Here is a 25,780-nt window from a genome sequence, read left to right as displayed (position 1 = left end):
GAAAATCTAGTATTAAGAAAGGTAGAAAATGCCCAACATTGATGAATTTTAGCCATTTTAAGTATATCTTAGTAACTGAAACTGAGAGCTGCAACCTGGTTTCAGTATTTGAATGTAAGTGCGTACAGATTTAAAAAAAGAGTGCATTAGCATTTATATAGCGCCTTTCACAATTTCAGGATCTTTTATAGCCACCTGAGAGGCAGACGGGGCCTCGCTTTAACATCTCATCCGAAAGATGGAACCACCGACAATGCAGCACTCCCTGAGTACTGCACTGGGAGCATTGGCTCCAGATTATTTGCTTGTGGTATGTTAGCCTTTATTGCAAGGGAGTTGGAGTATAAAAGTAAGAGGGTCTTGCTGTAATTATATAGGGATCTGATGAGACCACACCTGGAGTACTGTGTACAGTTTTGGTCTCCTTACCCAAGGAAGGATATACTTACCTTAGAGGGGGTGCAATGAAGGTTCACTAGATTGATTCCTGTGATGAGAGGGTTGTCCTGTGAGGAGAGATTGAGTAGAATGGGCCTATACTCTCTGGAGTTTAGAAGAATGAGAGGTGATCTCATTGAAACATATAAAATTCTTAGAGGGCTTGACGGGGTAGATGCTGAGAGGTTGTTTCCTTTGGCTGGAGAGTCTAGAACTAGGGGGCATAGTCTCAAGATGAAGGGTCGAGCATTTAGGACCGAGATGAGGAAAAATTTCTTCACTCAGAGGGTTGTGAATCTTTGGAATTCTCTACCCAGAGGGCTGAGGATGCTCAGTCGTTGAGTATATTCAAGACTGAAATCAATAGATTTTTGGACACTAAGGGAATCAAGGGATACGGTGGGAAAGTGGAGTTGAGGTAGAAGATCAGTCATGGTCTTATTGAATGGTGGAGCAGGCCCAAGGGGCTGTATGGCATACTCCTGTTCCTATTTCTTGTGTTCAAGTCTCTAAAGTGGGACTTGAACCATGGCCTACTAACTCAGAGGTGAGCTTGCTACCACTGAGCCACAGCTGAATACCCTTTATATATATAATTTCCACATTTTTGTAAAATAGGTGGTAATTAAAGATTGATTGCCAAATTACAATAAAAAAGAAACTGAACTAAAACAATTTCACAAACAAAGTGAAGTGTAACCATGATTTGTGGAAAGCAAAGATTAGATGATAAAGTCAACTTAGAAAGATTAATTAGCTGCTGGGCGGGAAATGGAATTAAAAAACGATAATGAGGTCCTGCTGTTAAATTCGGCAGGACCTCCGCCTCCCTGGGATTTCCGGGCTCCCCCCCACCCCCCAACTACCACGTTCCCCCACCTCCTCCCGCCTCCCCGTAAATATTGGGGCCTATGCTTCTGTTTATAAAGCCAAGGATCCGTATGGTTTTTTAACAGCTTTTTCAGCTTGTCCTGCCACCTTCAAAGATTTGTGTACGTACACTCCAAGGTCTCTCTGTTCCTGCACCATCTTTATAATTGAACCAAATGGTTTATATTGCCTCTCCTCATTCTTCCGACCAAAATGCATCACTTCACACTACTCTGTGTTAAATTTCATCTGCCATGTGTCTGTCCATTTCACCAGTCTGTCTATGTTCTCTTGAAGTCTGTTACTATCCTCCTCACTTTTTACTACATTTCTGAGTTTCGTGTCATCTACAAACTTTGAAATTATGCCCCGTATATCCAAGTCCAGGTCATTAATATATATCAAAAAGAGCAGTGATCCTAATGCTGACCCCTGAGGGGCACCACTCTATACTGTACATCACTGTATAACAACCGTTCACCACTACTCTCTGCTTTCTGTGCCTTAGCCAATTTCATATCCATGCTGCCACTACTCATTTAATCCAATGGGCTTCAATTTTGCTAACGAGTCTATTACGTGGTACTTTATCAAATTCTTTTTGAAAGTCCATATACACAACATCGACCGCACTACCTCATCAGCCCTCTCAATTAATTCATCAAAGACAATCAAGTGAGTCAAAGAGGATTTGCTTTTAACAAATCCGTGCTCGCTGTCATTTAGTAACTCAGAATTTTCCAAGTGACCATCAATTTTGTCTCAGATTATTGCCTCCGCTACCCCCACCTTTACTTCCCTCAGCAACCTAGGATGCATTCCATCCGGACTGGATGACTTTTCTACTTTGAGTGCTGCCAACCTTTTAAGTACCTCCTCTTTATCTATTTTTATCCTATCCAATACTGCTACGATTGCAGCATCCTCTTCTCTAGTGAAGATGGAGGCGAAGTATTCATTTAGTACCTCAACCATGCTATTTACTTCCACTCCTTTTTGGTCCCGAATTAGTCTCACCCTTCCTTTGACTACCCTTTTACTATTTATATGCTTCTAAAAGACTTTTGGGTTCCCTTTCATGTTACCTGCTGATCTATTCTCCTACACTCTATTTGCCCCTCTTATTTCTTTTTCCAGTTCTCCTCTGTACTTTGTGTATTCAGCTTGGTTCTCCACTGTATAATGAGCCTAAAGTTTATCATAAGCCTTCTTTTTCTGTTTCATTTTAATCTCTATATCTTTAGGCATCCAGGGAGCTCTAGCTTTGGATGCCCTTCCTTTCCCCCTCGTGGGAATGTGTCTAATCTGTACCCAAACTATCTTCGATCTGAAGGCCTCCCATTGCTCATTTACTGTTTTACCTTCCAATCTTTGATTCCAATTCATCTGGGCCACATCCCCTTTCAACTCACTGAAATTACCCTCCTCCAGTTGAGTATTTTCATGTTTGATTGTTCCTTGTCCTTTTTCATAACTACTCAAAACCTAATATTATTGTAATCACTGTTTCCCATCAAAACATGCTCCATTTGCACCACTTCATTCCCCAGAAGCAGATCCAGTACTGCTTCCTTCCTCGTTGAGCTGGATACATACTGATCAAGAAACTTCTCTTATACACATTTCAGGAATTCCTCCCTTTACACTGTTATTTTCCCAGTTTATATTAAGAAGGTGAAAGCATTGTAATGGACTTTCTACTGGGCATTCCCCTGTTCTTGATGATCATGGTGACCTGGAGGAGCAGCAGAGGGAAGAGGTGTGTTACTGTTGGCACCATGAGTCTGAACCGATCTCACTACTTGCCCCCCTCTACCTCAGACGAGGAGGTGAATGGATCCTGGGGGGACAAGGCAGACCCCTTGAAGCTGTGCCAGATGACGCCTTTCCATGACACCAACAATGCAGCACAAGAAAGGTACAACCATGCACACACACCAATATGGCAGGTGGTGAGCAGGACTATTGGTGTGCTTAAATCACGCTTTCAGGACCTGGACATGTCGGGGGTGTCCTGCAGTGTGCCCTTGATAAAGTGGCGAAGATTGTAGTGGTCTCGAGTGCACTGCACAGCTTTGTCCTTCAGGAAGGGCTCAGCCTGGACTTGGCAGATGAGATGCCAGTGGAACGAAGGATCCCGACCCGCATGTCCTTGGGTCCATGGTGGTAACCTCCCAGAGGAAGGCATGGTGGCAGTGGCCAGCGAGCAGCTGGTGGCTCAGGTGTTCGGACAATGATAACCCCTCCACAGCCTCTGTCATTCCCCCCCCCACCCCCCCCGCCCCCCCCACAAAACGATATACCAGTCAAATTGAGCTGATTCAGGATGTCTGGAACAATTATGCCGTGGATTGATCAATATGTCCTTCAGCAGAAACATGAAGCTGTCTAATTCATCAGCAGACCATTTTGAAAAGGGTGTTTCCCCCTGGCAATGGACTTTTATGACTTTAAATTGCCTTTGGGTTCTGTCCAGAGTAAACAAACACATCTCAGCCCGAAAGCACCTGTCGATCCCCCTCTTCAATCACTGCAATTAAAAGGCCAACACCTTCCTTTAAAAAAATTGTTACTGAGACTATTTTTGCTTGTTTTTCTTTATTATTTTGAATAAAGTGATGAATTCTGAAAACTGAAAAGCCCAGAGACTGCAGACCTCGCCACCCTGGTCATTGTGCTTTTACCAGCACTGGTCGCTCGAGTGTGGAATGACTAACACGGTGCTCAGGGCTCCAGCCATCTCCTTCCATACCATCTGGCTCGCCTTCCGGGCAGCACTCAACCTTTTGGCCTGGATTTTGCTTGGAGCCGGTGGGTAGATTTCCACATGGGAAACCCGGAAGTGAAGTGAGCACATCAGAATCTGCGATTCCAATTCAATTGAAGGCAATTTATTTTACTTCCAGGTTTCACACCTCAAAGCTGCGCAGTGGGCATATTGTGCACCTGCATGACGCGATCTGAAAGGGCCAATGCAAAACGGATTTTGGAGGAGAAAGGAGGAAATACAGGGGAATGGATTCCAGGAGAGCAAAGGCAGCACCCAGGTTTAATGACGCTTCAGTGGAAGTACTGCTGGGTGCAGTGAGAAGCAGGAGGGAGCTAATTTACCCAAGTGATGGGAGGAAGAAACCTGGTTCTGCCACCAAGAAGGCATGGCTGGAGGTGGCAGAAGAAGTGAGCAGCAGGAGCACGATGTCCAGGTCTTGGCTGCAGTGCATGAAGTGGTTTAATGACCTAACCAGGTCAGGAAAGTGAGTATATTTGCTGATTCACCCACATCCTGTGTTATACATCACCCCCCCTCTCACTCTGTCTTGACAAGCATCCTCCATCACAAAACTCCTTACACCCATTTAAGTGTCACCAGCAACCATCCTTCACTTTCTACATCCTTGCTCACCCACCACTGCCACTCACCCCAATCATGATGCATCTGCCTGATAGTTACCCTCTGATGCATCAGTATGATAGGCTCACTGCACTGCATCCACCGGGTGAATACGTCATCTTCAGTCACTCACAGATCTGTTCTTTCGCCCCTTGTAGGAGAACAGAGTGCAAAACGCAAGGGAGAGGGCAAGAACTGGAGGTGGACCACCACAAATAGTCCAGCTTACAGATGTGGAGGAGGAGGCCATGGAGATAGGTGACCCAGCTGCGTCCCTATCCATCGGAGATGGAGAGACTGGGAACCCGCAGATGCCCGGTGACAGAGCTTTCACACACATGATGACTTTATTTCATCAATGACTGAATTATGAGAGGCGTCAGTATGGTGATTGGCAAGATTGTTTCTTTGCCAATGACTAATTCGTATCGCTTACTTTTATCTTCCAGGGCCTTCACGTGTACAAGAAGAATATGGCAAGTTGGATGACATGAATTCCTCAGAGAACCTCATTCCTTCTAAGGGTGCACCATCACAGGACATACAGCCGGGCACCAGCGCAGATACTCGCACTTCAGTGGGTCCTGTTAGCCAGTTAGTTGGGTTGTCACCTGGTGATTCACAACTCACAAGTGAGCACAAGCAGACACTGGTGGCAGGGGCACCTGTGGAGGGTCCATGTCGGAGGGTGAACTCTTCTCCAAGCTCTGCTGAGCTGGACACAAATGCTGAAGCCCGGGGGCCATCATTGAGAATGAGAATGATTGAGGTACTGGAAAATGTGCAACATTTAACTGGCACAGGTAATAACGAGAATGTCTGCAATGGAGAGAGTGGCCGCCTCTATGGAGCTTTGAGCACAGCTCACAAATGAGTCTATGCAGGCTGTGACCATGGCCCTAAAGGAGATGTCTGCCGCCTTAAACAGGATGACAGATACCTTTTCTGTGGCCTTACAATGTGGCACATACGTTCACCAACCTCCTGTCCAGCAGAGTGGTGGGAGCAATATGACGCTGGCCCAGGAGAGGGATGAAGGTGAAAGGGGTCATGGAAGTGGGAACTCCACTCAAAGCGGTCACACTTCTCACCCGTTGACCCCCCCCTCAACCAGTACCCGAAATGCTGCCTCCTCTCCCAATGGCCGAGTTTGCCTTTGCACAGGTCCGGGTGGAGCATTCTTTGGAGGGGCCCTCGCGGGCTTCAAAACCCAGAGGTCGTAGGCCAAAAATATCTTAGCAGTCAGGGCAGCCTGCCACTGCCTCTGCTGAGGCCACAGGGGAAGCGTAAGTTTAAGCAATTGTAGTTCACCAAGGGTATGCACAAGGGTGTTTGAAGAAATGCTATGTTGTGAAGTCTCTTTTTTTTATATTGGTATAATGAAATTTATTGATTATCACCACTTCCACGTCTTGGCCATTATTGCGTCCTGAGTGTTAAGTCATCCTTTCATTTGCTTCATGATGATACATCATGCAACACATGATGGTACCCACTGGGCATATGTGCATTGGGTGTATGCATGGTTGAAGGACTGTTTTGTGCAAAGACTGTTTTGGTGGGGGGAGCGGGGGGTTGCTGATGGTTGTGCCAGGTGGCCTGAGTATCTCAATGCCTTTATTTTGACACTTTTATTATGAGAACCTGTGGAACCTGTGGCATCCCGGGCAGCAATTTGCATGGGTGGTCTGGTATTGGGTGCCCCATCTTCATCTTCCTCTTCTTCAACATTGTCACCAACAGAGGATTATTGATGAGCGCCTTCATCCTCCTCCACCTGTAAACGTCTCTGCTGCGCTAAGTTGTGCTGGATGCACTATGCCACGATTATTATGGAGACCCTTGCTGGCAAGTATAAGGCCACCTCCGGACCTATCCAGGCATCTGAAGCGCATCTTCGACATGCCTGTGGCTTACTCAATGACATACCTGGTGGTCATGTGACTCTGGCTGTATCGCTCTTGGAATTCCTCACAGGTGTCGTGAGTCAAGTTTCAAGGGGGTATCCCCTGTCTTCAATGAGCCAGGCCTTAAGTCTGTCTCCTGTTTGGAAGAGGTCTGGAATGTTGGACTGGCGCAGAATGAACGCATCATGACAGCTGTCAGGGAATCTGGCGAACACTTATAGAAATCTCTTCTTGTAATAGCACACCAGCTGTGGAGTGATGGAGTGATAGCCCTTTTGGTTTATGAAGACTCCAGGCTCATGTAGTGGTCCTTGTATTGCCACGTGTGTGCAATCTATTGCACCCTGCACCCATGGGAAGCCATCCAGAGAGGCAAAACCCACTGCCCTCTCACTCTGGCTGATGTCACCGTGGGAGAAGTTCACATAATCGGACGCTATGACAAACAGCCCATCAGTCACCTACCTTATACATTTATGTGCAAATTATTGACACACCTAGGAGATGTCACCGTTGGTGCCCTGGAAGGACCCAGGGGTTACAAAATTGAGGGCAATTTTATTGCGATGGGCAATGCGTGGCCACCAGGTCCAGCAGAGAGCAGCCTTTCCTCAAGAAGGCTGCAGATGTCTGCAACCACCTGGCGACTCAGTCTGAGCCTGTGTAGGCACTGCTCTTCAGAGAGGTCCAGGAAGCTCAGCTTCTGCCTGTATACCCTCTCACGTGTGTATTGCCTCCTGCGATGTTGGCACCTCTGTTGGTCCCCTATCCGCTGTTCTCCAGGTCCTTGTTGTACTTCTGTCTTGTGCACCTGCAGATCCCAACATAGCACGACGTGGCTACTGTGGATGGTCATTTTCATCCTCCTCAGATGTCTTCTGGAATACATCCATTGCACCCCCCATCCTCACCTTGTCGGTTTGAGAGGCTCCAAAGTTTTCCTAAATCTGTCTTAACACAAGTACTCTCACTCTCAGCAAAGAACTCTCAGCCTAACTCTTGCCTGAGAGAACTGTGAGACCAGCTGCAATGCCTGAGCTTCTAATGAGATGTGTCAACCACAGCTTTAAAGGGTCAAATCAACTTCATGGTAGGAACAGCACAGGAGGAGGCCATTCAGTCCATCCTGCCTTTGCTGGCTCTTTGAAAGAGCTATCCAATTAGTCCCATTCCCCTGCTCTTTCCCCATAGCCCTGTAATTTTTTTCCCTTCATGTATTTATCCAATTCATTTCTAAAAATTACTATTGAATCTGCTTCCACCACTCTTTCAGGCAGTGCATTCCAGATCATTACAACTTTCTGCATAAAAAATGTTTCCTCATGTCGCCTCTGGCTCTTTTGCCAATCATCTTAAATCTTTGGTTACCGACTTCTCTGCCACTGGAAACAGTTTCTCGTTATTTACTCTGTCACAACTGTTCGTGATTTCGACCACCTCTATCAAATCTCCCCTTAACCTTTTCTGTCCTAAGAAGAACAACCCCAGCTTCTCCAGGCTCTCCACATAACTGAAGTTCCTCATCCCTGGTACCATTCTAGTAGATCTCTTCTGCACCCTCTCTAAGGCCTTGACATCCTTCCTAAAGTGTGGTGCCCAGAAATGAACACATTACTCCAGCTGAGGCCTAACCAATTTTTTTATAAAGGTTTAGTATAGCTTCCTTGCTTTTGTACACAATACCTCAATTAATAAAACTCAGGATCCCATATGCTTTTTTAGCAGCCTTCTCAACTTGTCCTGCCATCTTCAAAGATTTATGTGGGTGCACTCTCAGGTCTCTGTTCCTGCAACTCCTTTAAAATTGTACCATTTAGTTTATATTGCCTCTCCTTATTCTTCCTACCAAAATGTATCACTTTGCATTTCTCTGCATTAAATTTCACCATATGTCTGCCCATTTCACCAGTCTGTCTATATCCTCTGAAGTTTGTTACTATCCTCCACATTGTTTATTACATTTCCGAGTTCCGTGTCATCTGCAACTGGCAAGATTCAGAAGCCATGGGAAACCTGTGAGGTGAAGTAAAATTTGTTTCTGGTTCAAAACCAATTAAAAAATACCTTCCTTAAGTATTTCAAGTAGGTAAATTGCCCCGCTGGCAGTAATTGGGGATGTGATTCTGGGTTTTGGCTGCGCGTGTGCATCCAAACGTGCTCACGTTAAACCTGGAAGTGGGCGTGTTGGAGCCGGGTTGCGATTGTAGTGGAAAAAAACGGAAATTTTTATCTCCCACCCACCCCAATCCAACTGTTCTCGGGGGTTAAAATTACCCCTGTCCCCAGTAGCCAGTCTTGCTTCAGCTCCACCTCATCCAGGAGGACCCACAGGTTTTTATCCCCGAAGTTCTGCGCCTTTTTTTTGAGTCCTCCTGCGACATATCTATGAAAAATGAGATATAGTAAATTACTTCTCAAAGCATTTTACAATAATGTTTAGATGTAATTAACATCTTAAAAATGATTTAAGGTGATTTCGGAACAGACAGCTCACTTATCTCCCAGTGCCAAGTCTCAATCTGAGTTATGGCATCTGTTCTCAACTTTTTATAGTGCCATGTGGTTAGTCTGCAGGGTAAGCCATTCACTGCGCTGCACACGAGGTCCCTGATTCATCATTGAACTTGCTGCACAGTAGTTATGTCGATTTTCCGGGAAATTGTAATGTGCAAGAAAATATAGTGCAAGATGAACGGAAAGTGCAACTGCCTGGTTAATGGCCTACATCATGCTTTGTGCCATTCCAGCAAATTCTGGGCCATTGTTCACTGTTTGAAGGTGCTGCAAATGAACCCTTGTATTTCAGATTGCATGTAAACCATAGCTTTTAGTTAACCATTTCTGTCACATAGTTTAGCTGCAATGCTGCATTTTGCCACATAGCTCCCCAATTCTAGTTAGTGAATAACCCAGCCAGTGCCACCGCAATGGAAAGCATCAAAACCTAAATGAGAAAAGTTGACCTCTATAGCTCCATATAGTTCTGTGTATCCAGCCAAGAAGCACAAGATCATACAACTAAACAACCATTCAGTCTCTTCAAAGTTCTGTTGGTCCCTCTACTTCCTGCTGATTCAGCAATTATCAGTCCTTCTTTGAATGTCTCAGCTGAGTTAACATTTTCTACACTAGATGGCAGTCTATCCCATAAGTTAATAATTTTAAGCTTGGAAAAGTTGCTCCTTAAATGTTGCAGTTTGTGTTCCTATAGCTTCAGATCTACTTGTTTTGTTCTGATACAATGTAAAGTACCTCCCTGTATCCACTTTACTAATTAGCTTATTTACTTTAAAAACTTGGATCATATTTCCTATCCTCCTCCCTTCATTTTTTTTAATGAGAATTAGAATGATACCAGGAATGAAAGGTCATAGTAATTGAAAAATTGAAGCTATTCTCACTGGATAACAGAAGGTTAGTAATAGGGGATTTGATAAAAGTTTTCAAAATTATAAAAAGTTTTGAGGGTAAATAGTGAAAGATTGTTTCCACTGGTTGGCAAATTGGTAACAAGGGGGTATAGACTCAGGATTGTCACCAGAAGAAGGAAGAAATTAGAAGAATGTTTTTTCACACAGTGAACATGAAATACTTTATCACAAGTGGCCATTGAGGCAGAGATTATAACACCACTTAAAAAGGGAATTACTAAGTATTTGCAAAGGAAGAATATAAAAGGGATTAGATAGAATCATTTGAAGAGCTAGAAACAATACAGGAAAAACGAGCCAAATAATCTCTTTATGAGGTGTAAATTGTATGGGGGTGAAATAGGTCTTCGCCAATAGCGTGATATGGGCTCATAGCGAATCGGCAGCCCGTTTTACACCATGACCAATTTTCTTTTCTATTGAAGTCAATAGCATTAATACAAGCTTGGTGATATGGATCGGGAAGCACATTGCTAGAGATCTCTGCCCATTTACTATGCACATCAACGCTCATTATCCTGACAACTACCATGACCCATTCATTTTCAGATAGTCTTCAGTACCAAATTTGTTTATAGAGAAACGACAAGTCACAGGATGGATAAAAGGTACTTTCCTGCAACCATGCTTATGACTTTCCGAGGCAATTCTGTATAGTTAGGCCAAGGAAAATATATTAGGCCCATACTGCATCAAGGATCATAATTGAGCACACAATAGGAATCCTAAAGGCTTGCTTCTAGTGCTTGGACAAATCTTGTAGTGCTCTTTAGTAATCTGTCACATGAGTGTCCCATATAGTGATTGCCCGATTTTCATTCCATTGGGTTCTACAATGAGCAGGCAATCAACTCCACCAGGTTATCGCTCAGGTGCGAAGTTCAAAACTACCCGTAGTGTGATCCCTACATCCAGCTGGGTTTGCATCTGGAGTTGTGAATAATTATGCTATGAGCACTTGAGATTCAGATAGGCCTTAAAGTAGTGCAAATCAAATTAGAACTGATTTACACCTGACAAAGAAAATTGTCCTCTGACTACTTAACTGACTGTGATACATTACGCAATTAAATCAACTGTAATATTATTACACAAAGTTTCCTCTTAAGCGCTTGGGCATAAAGCATCATATTGATGGAGTACAAAGGGGAAAATTGGATGAAGAGGATCACTTGCAACCCGTCAGATTTTCCTTCCATTTAAACTAAATTGTAGGGACCGTAGGTTCGAGACTCAGGTCTAACATGTTGTAGACCCATCCCTAACCTGAACTCCCTGCAAATGCAGCTTCTCTGTTGTGAGCACGGTATCACACATTTCACCTATAATTTCAAGGTGGTATGTTGGGATATGGTGCTGGATCATCAACTTCTGGTGCCAGGCAGTGGTGTCTTTCAGGCCCCATCACCCAGTCTGCTCAGTTCTCAATCACGGTTGCGTTGACATGTGAAGCAAGCGGAGGCCAAGCATTTCTCCTTGTCCTTAAGGAAAATAGGAAGCTATAATATCAGAATTTAGTTCCTGTGGTTTATGAAATGGTCTTAAATCTTCAAATAGGTTAAAGTTTTGTTATGACTCACAGGGATTCATTATTCGTTATATATACGTTAGGAATTATGACATATAGCAAGTGAACTGTGAAACTCAGAAGATACTATGTATTGGGGGAAGGGTATGTTTTACTGTAATGTTAATAAAGAGCTGAATTTTACAAGTAAATCTTCAAAAAAACTTTCTATATGATATTGTTCGATACTCTTGAAATTTAGCTTATATCCAGGTCTCCAGAGCTCTCATGATTGCTTCTATCTGTCTGGGAATTTTTGGTTCCATATTTGCACTGATGGGGATGGCATGTACCAACATCGGAGGCTCAGAAAGGAGTAAAGCGAAAATTGCTCTTTGTGCTGGAGTCATGTTCACACTTGCCGGTAAGGGCCATTCATAATAAAGTCTTCCCTTCCTGAGACTAGGTTTCATCTGATTTCGACTTAAATGTTAAACATACAGCATTCCAAATAATCATTTAAGTTCCATGTGGGAGATATAGATACCTTGGAAAATGTTCAGAGGAGGGTCACTAGATTAATAACTAGTTTAAAGAACCCCAGTTATCACTTAAGGCTCAGGGAGCTGGGTCTTTTTGCTCCAGGAACACAGGAACAGGAATTGGCCATTCAGCCCCTTGAGCCTGTTCTACCATTCAATTAGACCATGGCTGGTCTGTATTTCAACTCCATTTACCCACCTTGTTTCCACATCCCTTAATACTTAACAAAAATCTATCAATCTCAATTTTGAAATTTTCAATTGACATCAGCTTTTTGGGGGGAGAGAGTTACAGATTTCCACTACCCTTTGTGTGAAGAAGTGTTTCCTGACATCACCCCTGAATGGCCCAGCTCTATTTTTAAGGTTATGCCCCCTTGTTCTGGACTCCCCCACCAGAGAAAATAATTTCTCTCTATGTACCCTATGAAACCTCTTAATCATCTTAAACACCTCAATTAGATCACCCCTTAATCATCTATAATCAAGGGAATACAAACCTAGTCTATGCAACCTGTCCAGATAATTTAACCCTTTTAGCCCCAGTATCATTCTAGTGAATCTGTGCTGCACCTCCTCCAAGGGGAATATATCCTTCCTGAGGTGCAGTGTCCAGAGCTGAATGCAGTACTTCAGATGTGGTCCAACCAAAGCTTTATACAACTGTAGCATAATTTCCATCCCATTGTATTCCAGCACCCTTAAGATAAAGGCTAACATTATTTTAAATTATTTTTTGTACCTGTCCACTAGCTTTTAGTGATCTGTACGTGGACCCATAAATCTCTCCTAGCTTCTCACCATTTAGGAAATACTCTGATCTAACTTTCTTAGGTCCAAAGTGGATGACCTCACACTTTCCCACATTGAACTCTGCCAAAGTTTTGTCCACTCATTTAATCAATCAATGTCCCTTTGCAACTTTTTGCTCCCATCTACACTACTTACTGTGCTACCTAACTTAGTGTCATTTGCAAACTTGGATATACGGCTCACTGTTCCTTCATCTAAGTCATTGATAAATAAATATAGTGGAATTCTGAGGCCGCAGTAGAGATCCCTGCGGGACACCAGTTATCATATCCTGCCAATCGGAGTACATGTCCATTATCCCTACTCTCTGTCGCCTACCTCCTAACCAATTCCCTATCCATGTCAATAGGTTGCCTCCAATTCCACGCACTTTCATTTTTGCTAACCAATTTTTGCATAGACTCCAGGAGAGCATAGAATTCGGAGAGACTTGATTGAAGTATTCAAAATGATGAAGGGACTACAATGTGTACATGCAGATAGATTATTTGAACTAGAGTTAGGCAGAATGAAAGGACACGTGCATAAGTTATGTAAGCAACGAACTAGATTAGATTTTAGGAGGTTTTTCTTTTCTCAGAGAGTCATTGAACTTTGGAAAAAGCTGTTGGCTCATGCAGTGGATGCAGATTTGTTGCAAACGTTCAACAGAAAGCTGGACAAGTTGCTGGAGGAGGCTGATATCACTGACTACAAAAGCTAAGTGGGATGTTGAGTAACGTACCTCATGATCATCGTAATTTCCTGGAACTCATTTTTGATTGCCTTTGGGGGTCGGAGAGGAATTTCCCAGAATTAATTTTTCCTGGAATTGGTCTCGGGTTTTTTAAATCCCTCTGCCAGGAGATTAGATGGCTGCTGGTGAGTGGGGAATAATATGTTGCCTAGTTGCAACACGGCTGAATGGGACAGACTCGATGGACCAACTGGTCTTTTTTGTATGTTTGGAAGTTTTGTTTTGCTTTTTTAAATATACAATATTAACATTATTTCTGTACCTCACAGGGTTGTCACCATTGGTTGCTTGCTCGTGGTACGCACATCAAATTACCTTGGATCATTACAGCCCCATAATGCCAAAGTAAGTATTTAATTGTAATGTCAGTACCTATTATTGTTGACTGGCTAAATCTTATGTGATTTCTTGAGATCTGGTTTTGACTTCAGCTCAGTGGAGCATACAACGATTTCATCTCCTTCGTTGTAAAAAATGACGAAATCCTATCGTACAAGTTGGGCTCTGATAGCACTCTGGGAACACAAAGAGCAGAAACTCGATGGGACACAAATGATAAATATTCTTTATAAGTAGGAATGAGGGAATAAACATTGGGCCAAAATTTCTCGAGGGACTGGTGGAACCCCCTGGAAAGTGGCACAGACACATTCGTGTTGGGTGTCCATCATTTCTGGGAACTTTTGAAGTGTCTAGTAAGGGACTGGACCTACGTTAGGAGTTCTTGATCCAGTAGCTCAGTCGGGACTCATCATATCTATGAAGGCTGGTATGTCAAGTGAGATGAGGCATATTGGCCTTCACAAGGGCAGATGTGAACCCGACCACTGGTATCCAGGCCAGGGAAGCAGTCTGGATCCTCAAGGAAGAGTAAGGTATTTTTAAACAAATCAGCTCTCAGTTCGGAGGGCTAAGGGGAGACTAACCACTCTCTCCCCGTAGTAGGTAGGCATTGCACATAAATACATTGACATGGGGCAGGTGCACTCATAGTGGGCATGACCAAGATTGTGGCCTGCAGATTTATGAGGCCATTAACTGATTACATTAGGAAAAGAAAGTAGATTGCTCGGTAAATGAAGGCATAGAGACCTAGGGGTGTATATACACAAGTCTTTGATGGTGGTAGGACAAGTTGAGAAGGCTGTTAAAAAGGCTTATAGGATGCGTGGCTTTATAAATAGAGGCATAGGATACAAAAGGGAAGGAAGTCATGCTAAACCTTTATAAAATATCGGTTAGGCCCCAGTTGGAATGTTGTGGCCAATTCTGGGCATTATACTTTAAGAAGGGTGTCAAGGCCTTAGAGAGGGTACAGAAGAGATTTACTAGAATGGTACCAGGAATGAAAGACTTCAGTTTTGTGGAGAGACTGGAGAAACTGGGGTTGTTCTCCTTGGAGCAGAGAAGGTGAAGGGGAGATTTGATAGAGGTTTTCAAAATCATGAAGGGTTTTGATACAGTAGATAAGGAGAAACTGTTTCCAATGGCAGATGGGCTGGTAACCAGAGGACACAGATTTAAGGTGATTGGCAAAACAACCAGAGACAACATGAGGAAATATTTTTCAATAATAACTTTCAAAAGGGAATTGAATAAATACTTGAAGGGGAAAAGTTTGCAAGGCTATGGGGAAGGAGCAGGGCCTTCTTAACATTTGTTGTGGGCCTGTCTTTCCACATCCCCGTTTAAACAGGACACAATAGATTTCACATTCAGGATTGCTTCTACCATTGCTTCCTGGAAGAAGAAGAAGAACAAAAGAACATAAGAAATAGGAGCAGGAGTAGGCCAATCGGCCCCTCGAGCATGCTCCGCCATTCAATAAGATCATGGCTGATCTGATCCTAACCTCAAATCTAAATTCATGTCCAATTTCCTGCCCGCTCCCCGTAACCCCTAATTCCCTTTACTTCCAGGAAACTGTCTATTTCTGTTTTAAATTTATTTAATGATGTAGCTTCCACAGCTTCCTGGGGCAGCAAATTCCACAGACCTACTACCCTCTGAGTGAAGAAGTTTCTCCTCATCTCAGTTTTGAAAGAGCAGCCCCTTATTCTAAGATTATGCCCCCCTAGTTCTAGTTTCACCCATCCTTGGGAACATCCTTACCGCATCCACCCGATCAAGCCCCTTCACAATCTTATATGTTTCAATAAGATCGCCTCTCATTTTTCTGAACTCCAATGAGTAGAGTTCCAATCTACTCAACCTCTCCTCATATGTCCACCCCCTCATCCCCGGGATTAAACGAGTGAACCTTCTTTGTACTGCCTCGAGAGCAAGTATGTCTTTTCTTAAGTATGGAGACCAAAACTGTATGCAGTATTCCAGGTGCGGTCTCACCAATACCTTATATAACTGCAGCAATACCTCCCTGTTTTTATATTCTAGCACCCTAGCAATAAAAGCCAACATTCCGTTGGCCTTCTTGATCACCTGCTGCACCTGCATACTAACGTTTTGATTTTCTTGCACTAGAACCCCCAGATCCCTTTGTACTGCAGTACTTTCCAGTTTCTCGCCATTAAGATAATAACTTGCTCTCTGATTTTTCCTGCCAAAGTGCATAACCTCACAAGAGGAGAGGAAGGAATCAGAGATTCATGGCACACATCCACTGGTATCTCAATATCAGCTCCTTGCTCCTACCTGCATTTTCCAAGGGCAGTTGCACAGAGCTGAACAAGAGAGGGGATGAGATGGACGAAGATCATATCAAATACAGCAGAGAGGGATAAAGCATCATGGCCATAGTCAATTAGTGACATTGACTAAGGCTCCCTCAGTGCTGCGAACAGGGAAGAAGCAGAACTGGGAGAATTCAAACAAAAAAGTTTTGAGAACGATGGACGCAAAGCTTTCGAGAACCTTAGAAAACAAAAAGATTAAAGTTTGAGCAAAATCATGGAAAGATGAGAGGATAAGGAGGAAGATTTTAAATTCAATGCTATTAGCCTGCCTGTCGCATATCAATTTACAATTTCCTCCAACTTAACATCGGTAAGACCAAAGCCATTATTTTAGACCCTCACCATAAACTCTACTCCCTTGCTACTGATTCCATCTCAGCCACTTGCTCAGGCTGAACCAAATCATTTGGAAATCTTGACATCCTATTAAAGCTGCAGATCCTATCCATCACCCAAACCATCTGTTTCTACCTGTGCCCCCCCACCTCAGCCCCTCCACCGCTGAAACGCTTAACCTTTTTTTGTCACCTCCAGACTTGATTATTTGCTTTTCTGGCTTCTCATCCTCCACAAATTCCAATTTCTCTAGAACACAGAAACCCATATCCTGCCCCACTCACCAATCGCCTCTCTCCTCACTGACCTACACGAGTTCATCATCCTCCAAAACAATCAATTTAAATTCCACAGCCACATTTTCAAATCTCTCCATTGACTTGCACCACCCCTCCTTTGAAACTTCCTGCAGCCTTACATGCCCATCACACCCTTTGGTTCTGGCCTTTTGTATGTCACTGTTCCCTTCATCCCATCATTGGTGGCAGTGCCTTCAGACATCTTGGCCCCATTTTCTGGAACTCCCTCCCTAAACCTGTTCATCCCTCCAAATCTCTCTCCTCCTTTAAAAGCCTTCTCAAAATCCATGTATTCGACCAAGCTTTTAGTCACCCTTCCTAATCTTTCTCTCCATTGCTTGGCATCCATTTTGCTGTTTATTTCTATTGGTGAGGTGGCTTGGGATATTCTTTACATTAAAGATCCTGTATAAATGCAAGTTGTTTCTGTTGTTGAAGATACATTGTAAGGAGGCATCGTAAAATTTAAAAAAATGTGAGTAGTACTTACTGCACCTGCTAGGTTTGGCACACAGGTGACACAGCATTGACTCTTTCTGCACCTCCATCCAGGCTGCTTTGACACTATACTGGAGGGTTGCCTTCAGCTCCAAAAAGCAGGGTTGCCTTCAGCTCCAAAAAGCACCACCTTTTTTTCCCAGGACCTTCTGCAGCAGTACCTCCAAAGCTGCAATATCGAAAGGAGCAAATTGACTTTGGTGACTTGCTTCCACCATTCCTCCCCAGGATAATTCTAAGGGCAAGCAGCACCTCCTGACCTGGGTGCACTCCTAGCACGTCATGCACTGTGTGCTGAGAATGCAGCAAGATTATATTAATGAACTAATCTCACATTATCAGGTCTGATCAGTGCATGGCAGGCACACCAAACATCTGAAGAACAGCAGAAGAAGAATAACTGTATCATTATGCCCAGACCACATTATCAAACCCAGTTTCTTCCCAAATTAAGATTATATTAAATAATTATGTTTATAAGTTTAAACAGAGCACACAATTTAAGGGGGTCCTTTGCTTGATATTTGCTGAAAAAATAGATGGTGTACAAACCCACACAGAGAAGACATGTGAATACAAATATTTTAAAAGATGATAGTAATAATTAAAAAAAACTCAGGAAGTAATCTACAGGTATGCATTTATTTATGATTTATAGCATATATAAATTTGCCTTCTTTTTAGCTATAGAACTAATGATTTCATTGCATCCTTCTGTTACGCATGCTCAGTGTTACATTGTGAACTAGATATACTCTTAGCAATCAATGGGAATAATCTACATTAAATTATATTTTGAAGGACATTTGCCATTTTGTGTGTGTTCAGAATGTACAGAAATGTACAGAAAGGAACTTTTAAAATTATGAAATGGAGCCCTTTCAGTGTCTTTGGAAAAAATGTATAATTTACTATCCTCTCAGCAAATTTGTGGTAACAAAACATAAAAGTATGTTCTGGTGATTTTTCATACATGTTCAGTTTCCCATGTATTTCCAATGGGAAAAATATTAGATGCTAAAGGATAAAAAGAACATTCCAAGCTGTCTGGTTGTGTTAAAATATGCACAGATCAAGTACTGCATTATATTTTGTATTTACTATGCCCTGTGAGGCAAAATGATTGAACTCTTCGCATCTTTTTATAGTGTATTAAGGGCCCATGAACAATTAGTCAGTATTTTCCTCTCCCTAAAATGAACTGCAAATGATGGAATAGCTGAAACATGACCTTTAGTGAAAACAGTGTCAGCAGAACACTCAACATGACAGCATTGTCCAATTTATTCATTTTTACAATGATTTTTTAAAAAATGTAACATGTGCCAAGGTAAGTGAGACCTTGTGGTTTATTTCTACATTGTTCTAATAGTTTTTAGTGCCTGGGAGTCCTTTATGAAAGAACAAACCTTTAAAATAAAGACCACTATGTAAATTACAGATAATTAAACAATTTCTTTAGATAAATACTTGACATGTATATTTTGCCTCTACAGATATGAATTAGGAACTGCTTTATTCATCGGCTGGGCTGGTGCAGTCCTTTGCATCTTGGGTGGTGTGAGTTTTTGCTTGTCAGTAGCTGAAGATAAACACTCCCCAAGGTAATTCATAATTCTCAACGAATATACATTCCCTTGAGGAATAAAAACTCCACGGGAAAAGTGATTCAACGGTGGCTAACTAGAGAAGTATTAGATTAAAAGAGGCTTACAATGTTGCCAAAAAGAGTAGTAAGCCTGAGGATTGGGAGAGTTTTAGAAATCAGCAAAGAATGACCAAGAAATTGATAAAGAGGGAGAAAATTGAATATGAGAGTAAATTAGCAAGAAATATAAAAAGAGCTTTGACAAGTATATAAAAATGAAGAGATTATCAAAAATAAATGTGGGCAGAGTCGAGGGAAATCATAATGGGAAATAAGGAAATGGCAGAGATGTTAAACAAATATTTTGTATCTGTCTTCACAGTAGAAGACACAAAAAACACACCGGAAATAATAGGGAACCAAGGGTCTAATGAGAGTGAGGAACTTAAAGTAATTAAGATTAGTAAAGAAAAGTACTGGAAAAAATAATGGGACCAAAAACCAACAAATCCTTGATGGTCTTGATGGCCTACATCCTAGGGTTTTAAAAGAGGTGGCTGCAGAGATAGAGATTGGTTTTGATCTTCCAGAATTCCCTAGATTCTAGAACAGTCCCCGTGGATTGGAAGGTAGCAAATGTAACCTCGCTATTCAAGAAAGGAGGGAGAGAGAAAACAGGAAACTGTAGGCCAGTTAGGCATCAGTGGCGGGGAAAATGTTAGAATCTATTATTAAGGACATAGTTACAGGGCACTTACAAAATCATAATATGATTAGGCAGCACCAACACAGTTTTTTGAAAGGGAAATCATGTTTGACAAATTTATTAGAGATTTTTGAGGGTGTAACTAGCAGGGTAGATAAGGAGGAACCAGTGGATGTAATATATTTGGATTTTCAAAAGGCATTCGATAAGGTGTAACTCAAGAGGTTGTTATACAAGATTAGAGCTCATGGGATTGGGGGTAATATATTAGCATGCATTGAAGATTGGTTAACGGATAGAAAACAGAGAATAGGAATAAACAGGTCATTTTTGGGATGGCAGGCTGTAACTAGTGGGGTGCCGCAAGGATCAGAGCTTGGGCCTCAGCTGTTTACAATATATATCAATGATTTAGATGAGGGGACTGCGTGTAATGTATCCAAGTTTGCTGATGATACAAAGCTAGGAGGGAAAGTAAGTTGTGAGGAGGAAGCAAAGAGGCTGCAAAGGTTAAGTGAGTGGGTGAGAAGGTGGTAGATGGAGTACAATGTGGGGAAATGTGAAATTATCCACTTTGGAAGGAAGAATAGAAAAGCAGAATATTTTTTAAAAGGTGAGAGACTAAGAAATGTTGGTAGTCAGAGGGATTTGGGTGTCCTTGTACATGAATCACAGAAAGTTAACATGCAGGTACAGCAAACAATTAGGAAGGCAAATGGTATGTTAACCTTTATTTCAAGGTTGGAGAATAAGAGTAAGGAGGTCTTGCTGCAATTATATAGGGCTGTGGCGAGACCACACCTGAAGTACTGTGTCCAGTTTTGGTCTCCTTACCTAACCTAGGATATACTTGCCTTAGAGGGGGTGCAACGATGGTTCACTAGCTTGATTCGTGGGATGAGAGGATTGTCCTATGAGGAGAAATTGAGTAAAATGGGCCTATGTTCCCTGGGTTTAGAAGAATGAGAGGTGATCTCATTGAAACGTATAAAATTCTTAGAGGGCTTGACAAGGTTGTTGCTGAGAGGCTGTTTCCCCTGGCTGGAGAGTCTAGAATTAGGGGTCATAGTCTCAAGATAAGGGGTTGGCCATTTAGCATCGAGATAAGAAAAAATTTCTTCACTCGGAGGGTTGTGAATCTTTGGAATTCTCTAACCCAGAGGGCTGCAGATGCTCAGCTGTTGAGTATATTCAAGACTGAGATCGATGGATATTTGGACACAAAGGGAATGAAGGGATATTGCGATAGGGTGGGAAAGTGGAGTTGAGGTAGAAGATCAGCCATGATCTTATTGAATGGTGGAGCAGGCTTGAGGGGCCTTACTCCTGCTTCTATTTCTTATGTTCTTATGTAAACATTGATTAAACATTCTTGAAAGTAAAAAGGAAGGGGAAACCTAGCTATTATTTCAATCTGGGAACAGTTCAAGTACTTGCTTCACACTTGTGTTGTCACAATTCCAGTCCCAGTGATGTGTGATATTCTAATCCATCTGCAACACATAAGGGGTAATTTTGATGTCAGAAAACGATTGATAGTGAATTGACAGCCCATTTTACATCTCTCATGACTTTTATTTCCATTGAAGTCAATGGAAGGGGGTGATCAGGAGGGGGTTGAGGTGGCGATTGGGAGGGGGCCGAGGTGGTGATTGGGAGGGGGTTGAGGTGGCGATCGGGAGGGGTTTGAGGTGGTGATTAGGAGGGGGTCGAGGTGACAATTGGGAGGGGGTCGAGGTGGCGATCGGGAGGGGGCTGAGTTGGCGATTGGGAGGGGGCCGAGGTGGCGATCGGGAGGGGCCGAGGCGGTGATTGGGGGAGGGTCGAGGCAGCAATTGGGAGGGGGTCAACGTGGCGATCGGGAGGAGGCTGAGGTGGTAATTGGGAGGGGATCCAGATGGTGATCGGGAGGGGTTCGAGGTGGCTAACGGGAGGGGGTCGAGGTGGCAATTGGGAGGGGGTCGAGGTGGCGATCGGGAGGGGGCTGAGTTGGCGATTGGGAGGGGGCTGAGGTGGCGATCGGGAGGGGCCGAGGCGGCGATTGGGAGTGGGTCGAGGTGGTGATTTGGGGGGGGGGGTGTCGAGGTGACGATCGGGAGGCTCGTCATGAGCACGCTAAATTGTCTGCCATATTGGAAGCTTAATCACCCATTTAGCATCTGAAAAATGAGCGTGGCAGCATCAAATATCTAGGCCCAGGTGTGAGGATCTCATCAGTTTGTTTATCTCCAAAATTCAGATCAGCTGCTCAGCTGCCTGAGTTCCTTATTTTCAAATTTTCCAAATTTGTCATGTTATACATGAAATTGCATTATTACTTACACTTACACAGGGAATAATAATGAAAGAGAAAAAACTAATAGCAACTGCAAGAAAAGGTGCACAAAGGGAACAGTTGAAATCTGAATCAAACATTCCAAATTAATGATCTACTTTCACATTTACACATATATACAACAATACGACAGAGAGTTATATCATAGCTATGGTCACAGAGTGATTTAATTTCCAGTTATCTGCTTATGTATATTCATTACTTATCCAGAAATCCATTTTCCGTCAGTATTTTTGTTTATATCTATCATTTTGTAACCTGCTTACACAGCACGCACAAGTATGGATTTTTGGATCAAGCCTCTGATTGGGCAGAGGTTTGGTGGTGCATAATTAGCAGACAGAAGTTTAAAGAGGCATTTTAACAACACATTGGTGGGAAGAAGCAAAAGAAAAATTTTGAGATGTCTGTTTCCGGTTGTACTGGCTACAAGATGTCCCAGTTTTCAGATGGGCAATTTAACTTGTATTGCAGCAAGTGAAGTAGAGGAACTAAGGAACTATTGAAGTTTATAGCACAGTAGCAAACCATTGTGTCTGTATTTGCTAATTGTTAGAGCAATCCAAAATGTCCCACTGTTCTCTCTCCATAGTCTTGTGTGCTGCTTTGCTCCACATATTTATTCTATGCTCCCTGAAAAAATGCAAAGGTCTCTGCCTCAACCATTCCCTGTGGCAACACTTTCCATGGTTCAACAATTCTTTGCAATTATCCACATTAAGTTGGATCTTCCACCTGTCTCCCCATTCTGCCAACCTGTCTATGACAACCAACTTGCTTACCTGTTATACCATACACCTGAATTTTTCAAACAAGTGTTTTGTTAGACAACTCAGTGAGCGCCATCTGAAAATCCATGTAGATCCATGCATTGTGGACAGTGAAGAAGGTTATCTAGGATTGCAACGGGATCTTGATAAATTGGGCCAGTGGGCCGATGAATGGCAGATGGAGTTTAATTTAGATAAATGTGAGGTGATGCATTTTGGTAGATCGAATCAGGTCAGGACCTATTCCGTTAATGGTAGGGCGTTGGGGAGAGTTATAGAACAAAGAGATCTAGCAGTACAGGTTCATAGCTCCTTGAAAGTGGAGTCACAGGTGGATAGGGTGGTGAAGAAGGCATTCAGCATGCTTGGTTTCATTGGTCAGAACATTGAATACAGGAATTGGGATGTCTTGTTGAAGTTGTACAAGACATTAGTAAGGCCACACTGGAATACTGTGTACAGTTCTGGTCACCCTATTATAGAAAGGATATTATTAAACTAGAAAGAGTGCAGAAAAGATTTACTAGGATGCTACCGGGACTTGATGGTTTGACTTATAGGGAGAGGTTGGATAGACTGAGACTTTTTTCCCTGGAGAGTAGGAGGTTTAGGGGTGATCTTATTGAAGTCTATAAAATAATGAGGGGCATAGATAAGGTAGATAGTCAAAATCCTTTCCCAAAGGTAGGGGAGTCTATAACGAGGGGGGCATAGATTTAAGGTGAGAGGGGAGAGATACAAAAGGGTCCAGAGGGGCAATTTTTTCACTCAAAGGGTGGTGAGTGTCTGGAACGAGCTGCCATAGGCAGTAGTAGAGGCGGGTACAATTTTGTCTTTTAAAAGCATTTGGACAGTTACATGGGTAAGATCGGTATAGAGGGATATGAGCCAAGTGCAGGCAATTGGGACTAGCTTAGTGGTATAAACTGGGCAACATGGACATGTTGGGCTGAAGGGCCTGTTTCCATGTTGTAAACTTCTGTGATTCTATCCAATTGGTCACTTCTTCAAAAAACTCTATTGAATTTGTCAACGTCACTTGTCTTTAACTAATTCATACCGACTCTCCTTGATCAACTTGTGCCTTTTATTTTGAATGATGGGGACTAATTTTCATCCTATTTTCAGGAATGGGGCAATAGCGCAGGGAAAATGTATGAAGAATGGCACAGTGCACTACTTACCACCAGTTTCCGCTGTCGATCCACTCACCGCCATTTCTATCCAGTTTCGGGCAGGTGCCTCATTGAGATTTGCAAATTGCGATCCCATGACGTACATAGGTCCCTGATACAATTTTCAGGTTCTAATGGGTGGAGCATATTTTGCACATTGGTACTTGAGTTAAAGCAGCCTAACCAGCAGCTTCTCAAGCAATGGTAAGTAAAAGTTCATCTGCTGGTGGTCCGTCCGTGCCACCCTGGATTATCTTCGCTTCCCTCTTTAAGGCTCCACTTCTGGTTCAGCTCCACAGAGGAGCCTCCGTATTTCTTGCCTCTCCCAGCCCTGTCGTTCACCACAATTATTCAATGGCAGTTCACCGCAATTATTCAATGGCAGTTCACCGCAATTATTCAATGGCAGTTCACCGCAGTTATTCAAATGAGGTCTGACCATGAAAATGGTCAGGGCCTCACACCGATTCAGTTGGGCAGGTAGGAACATAGGAACATAGGAACTGGAGTAGGCCATTCAGCCCCTCATGCCTGCTCCGCCATTTGATGAGATCATGGCTGATCTGTGATCTAACTCCATATACCTGCCTTTGGCCCATATCCCTTAATATCTTTGGTTGCCAAAAAGCTATCTATCTCAGATTTAAATTTAGCAATTGAGCTAGTATCAATTGCCGTTTGTGGAAGAGAGTTCCAAACTTCTACAACCCTTTGTGTGTAGAAATGTTTTCTAATCTCGCTCCTGAAAGGTCTGGCTCTAATTTATAGACTGTGCCCCCTACTCCTAAAATCCCCAACCAGCAGAAATAGTTTCTCTCTATCCACCCTATCTGTTCCCCTTAATATCTTATAAACTTCAATCAGATCACCCCTTAACCTTCGAAACTCTAGAGAATACAACCCCAATTTGTGTAATCTCACAATGACCACCTCCCACCCCATGGAATCGGAAACATGAAAATTCACCCCACGGGTTATAAGAGTTTGCCCAGAACTGACATTAGACGAACTGGTCTAGTGGTACGCGGTTTATCTTCTCTCTCTTCTTGAACAAAATTGTAACATTAGATGCTCTCCAATCCTGTGGCACAATTTGCATATTTAAGGAGGATTGAAAATTGTGGAGAATGCCTGCTATCTGACTTCTTTCAACAGCCTAGGGTGCATGACATCACTGGCCAGTGATATATCCACCTTTAGTTCTCCAGAACCAATCCCTTTTCTATAGTTATCTCTAACATTGTTCCGTATCCTCTTCTTCATACATTCTCTCTTCCACCATCGGTTATAAAGTCTGATTAAATATATTCATTTAATATCCCTGTCATACTTTCACCCCTACAATTAGACTCCACTTCATCTCTGAGTGTTACTGATCTCTGTTTAGCTCTTTTAGACAAATGGACGTTGAGTTCCCAGACAAACTGCCAATGGTGCATAGGAGGTGGCCAGCAATGTGAATACAGTGTACAAAACTTCACAGACCTGGCTGCAAAAAGTTTAAAGCAGGTTAGCAAGGTAGGATGATCCCCCAATTGTATTCAGGATATTGAACAGTTTACCATAGCGGAGGGTGGGGGGGGTTCCAATTTATGTTAAGGTGCGTGTTCAAGTAAAAATTTGCTGTCAAGGAGTCGAACTCACAGCACAGCCACATGCCAGTTTTGCAGATCAGAAATCAGATGAAGTGTCAGTCCCAATAGCCTCAGACAATGGAAGGTTCATTAGAACACATCCCAGCAAAC

General features: G+C 42.8%; 1 protein-coding gene across 3 annotated transcripts in view; it reads left to right on the top strand.

The window, feature by feature from the left end:
* The window catches only part of LOC137323080 (claudin-10-like), a 55,560-nt gene that overhangs the window by 13,291 nt on the left and 16,489 nt on the right, over window positions 1–25,780 (top strand). For 2 of the 3 annotated variants that reach the window (XM_067986480.1, XM_067986479.1), the window contains exons 2-4: window positions 11,807–11,968; window positions 13,905–13,980; window positions 18,958–19,065. In XM_067986480.1, the coding sequence (XP_067842581.1) occupies window positions 11,807–11,968; window positions 13,905–13,980; window positions 18,958–19,065 (346 nt within the window). The remainder of the gene's footprint in view (window positions 1–11,806; window positions 11,969–13,904; window positions 13,981–18,957; window positions 19,066–25,780) is intronic. The other variant, XM_067986481.1, reaches the window with a different exon arrangement.

Source organism: Heptranchias perlo, chromosome 6 (genome assembly GCF_035084215.1).
Source record: "Heptranchias perlo isolate sHepPer1 chromosome 6, sHepPer1.hap1, whole genome shotgun sequence".
In the NCBI taxonomy this organism is placed as follows: Eukaryota; Metazoa; Chordata; class Chondrichthyes; order Hexanchiformes; family Hexanchidae; genus Heptranchias; species Heptranchias perlo.
Note: the sequence above shows the minus strand (reverse complement) of the source record. Positions and strands in the feature narration are given on the sequence as shown.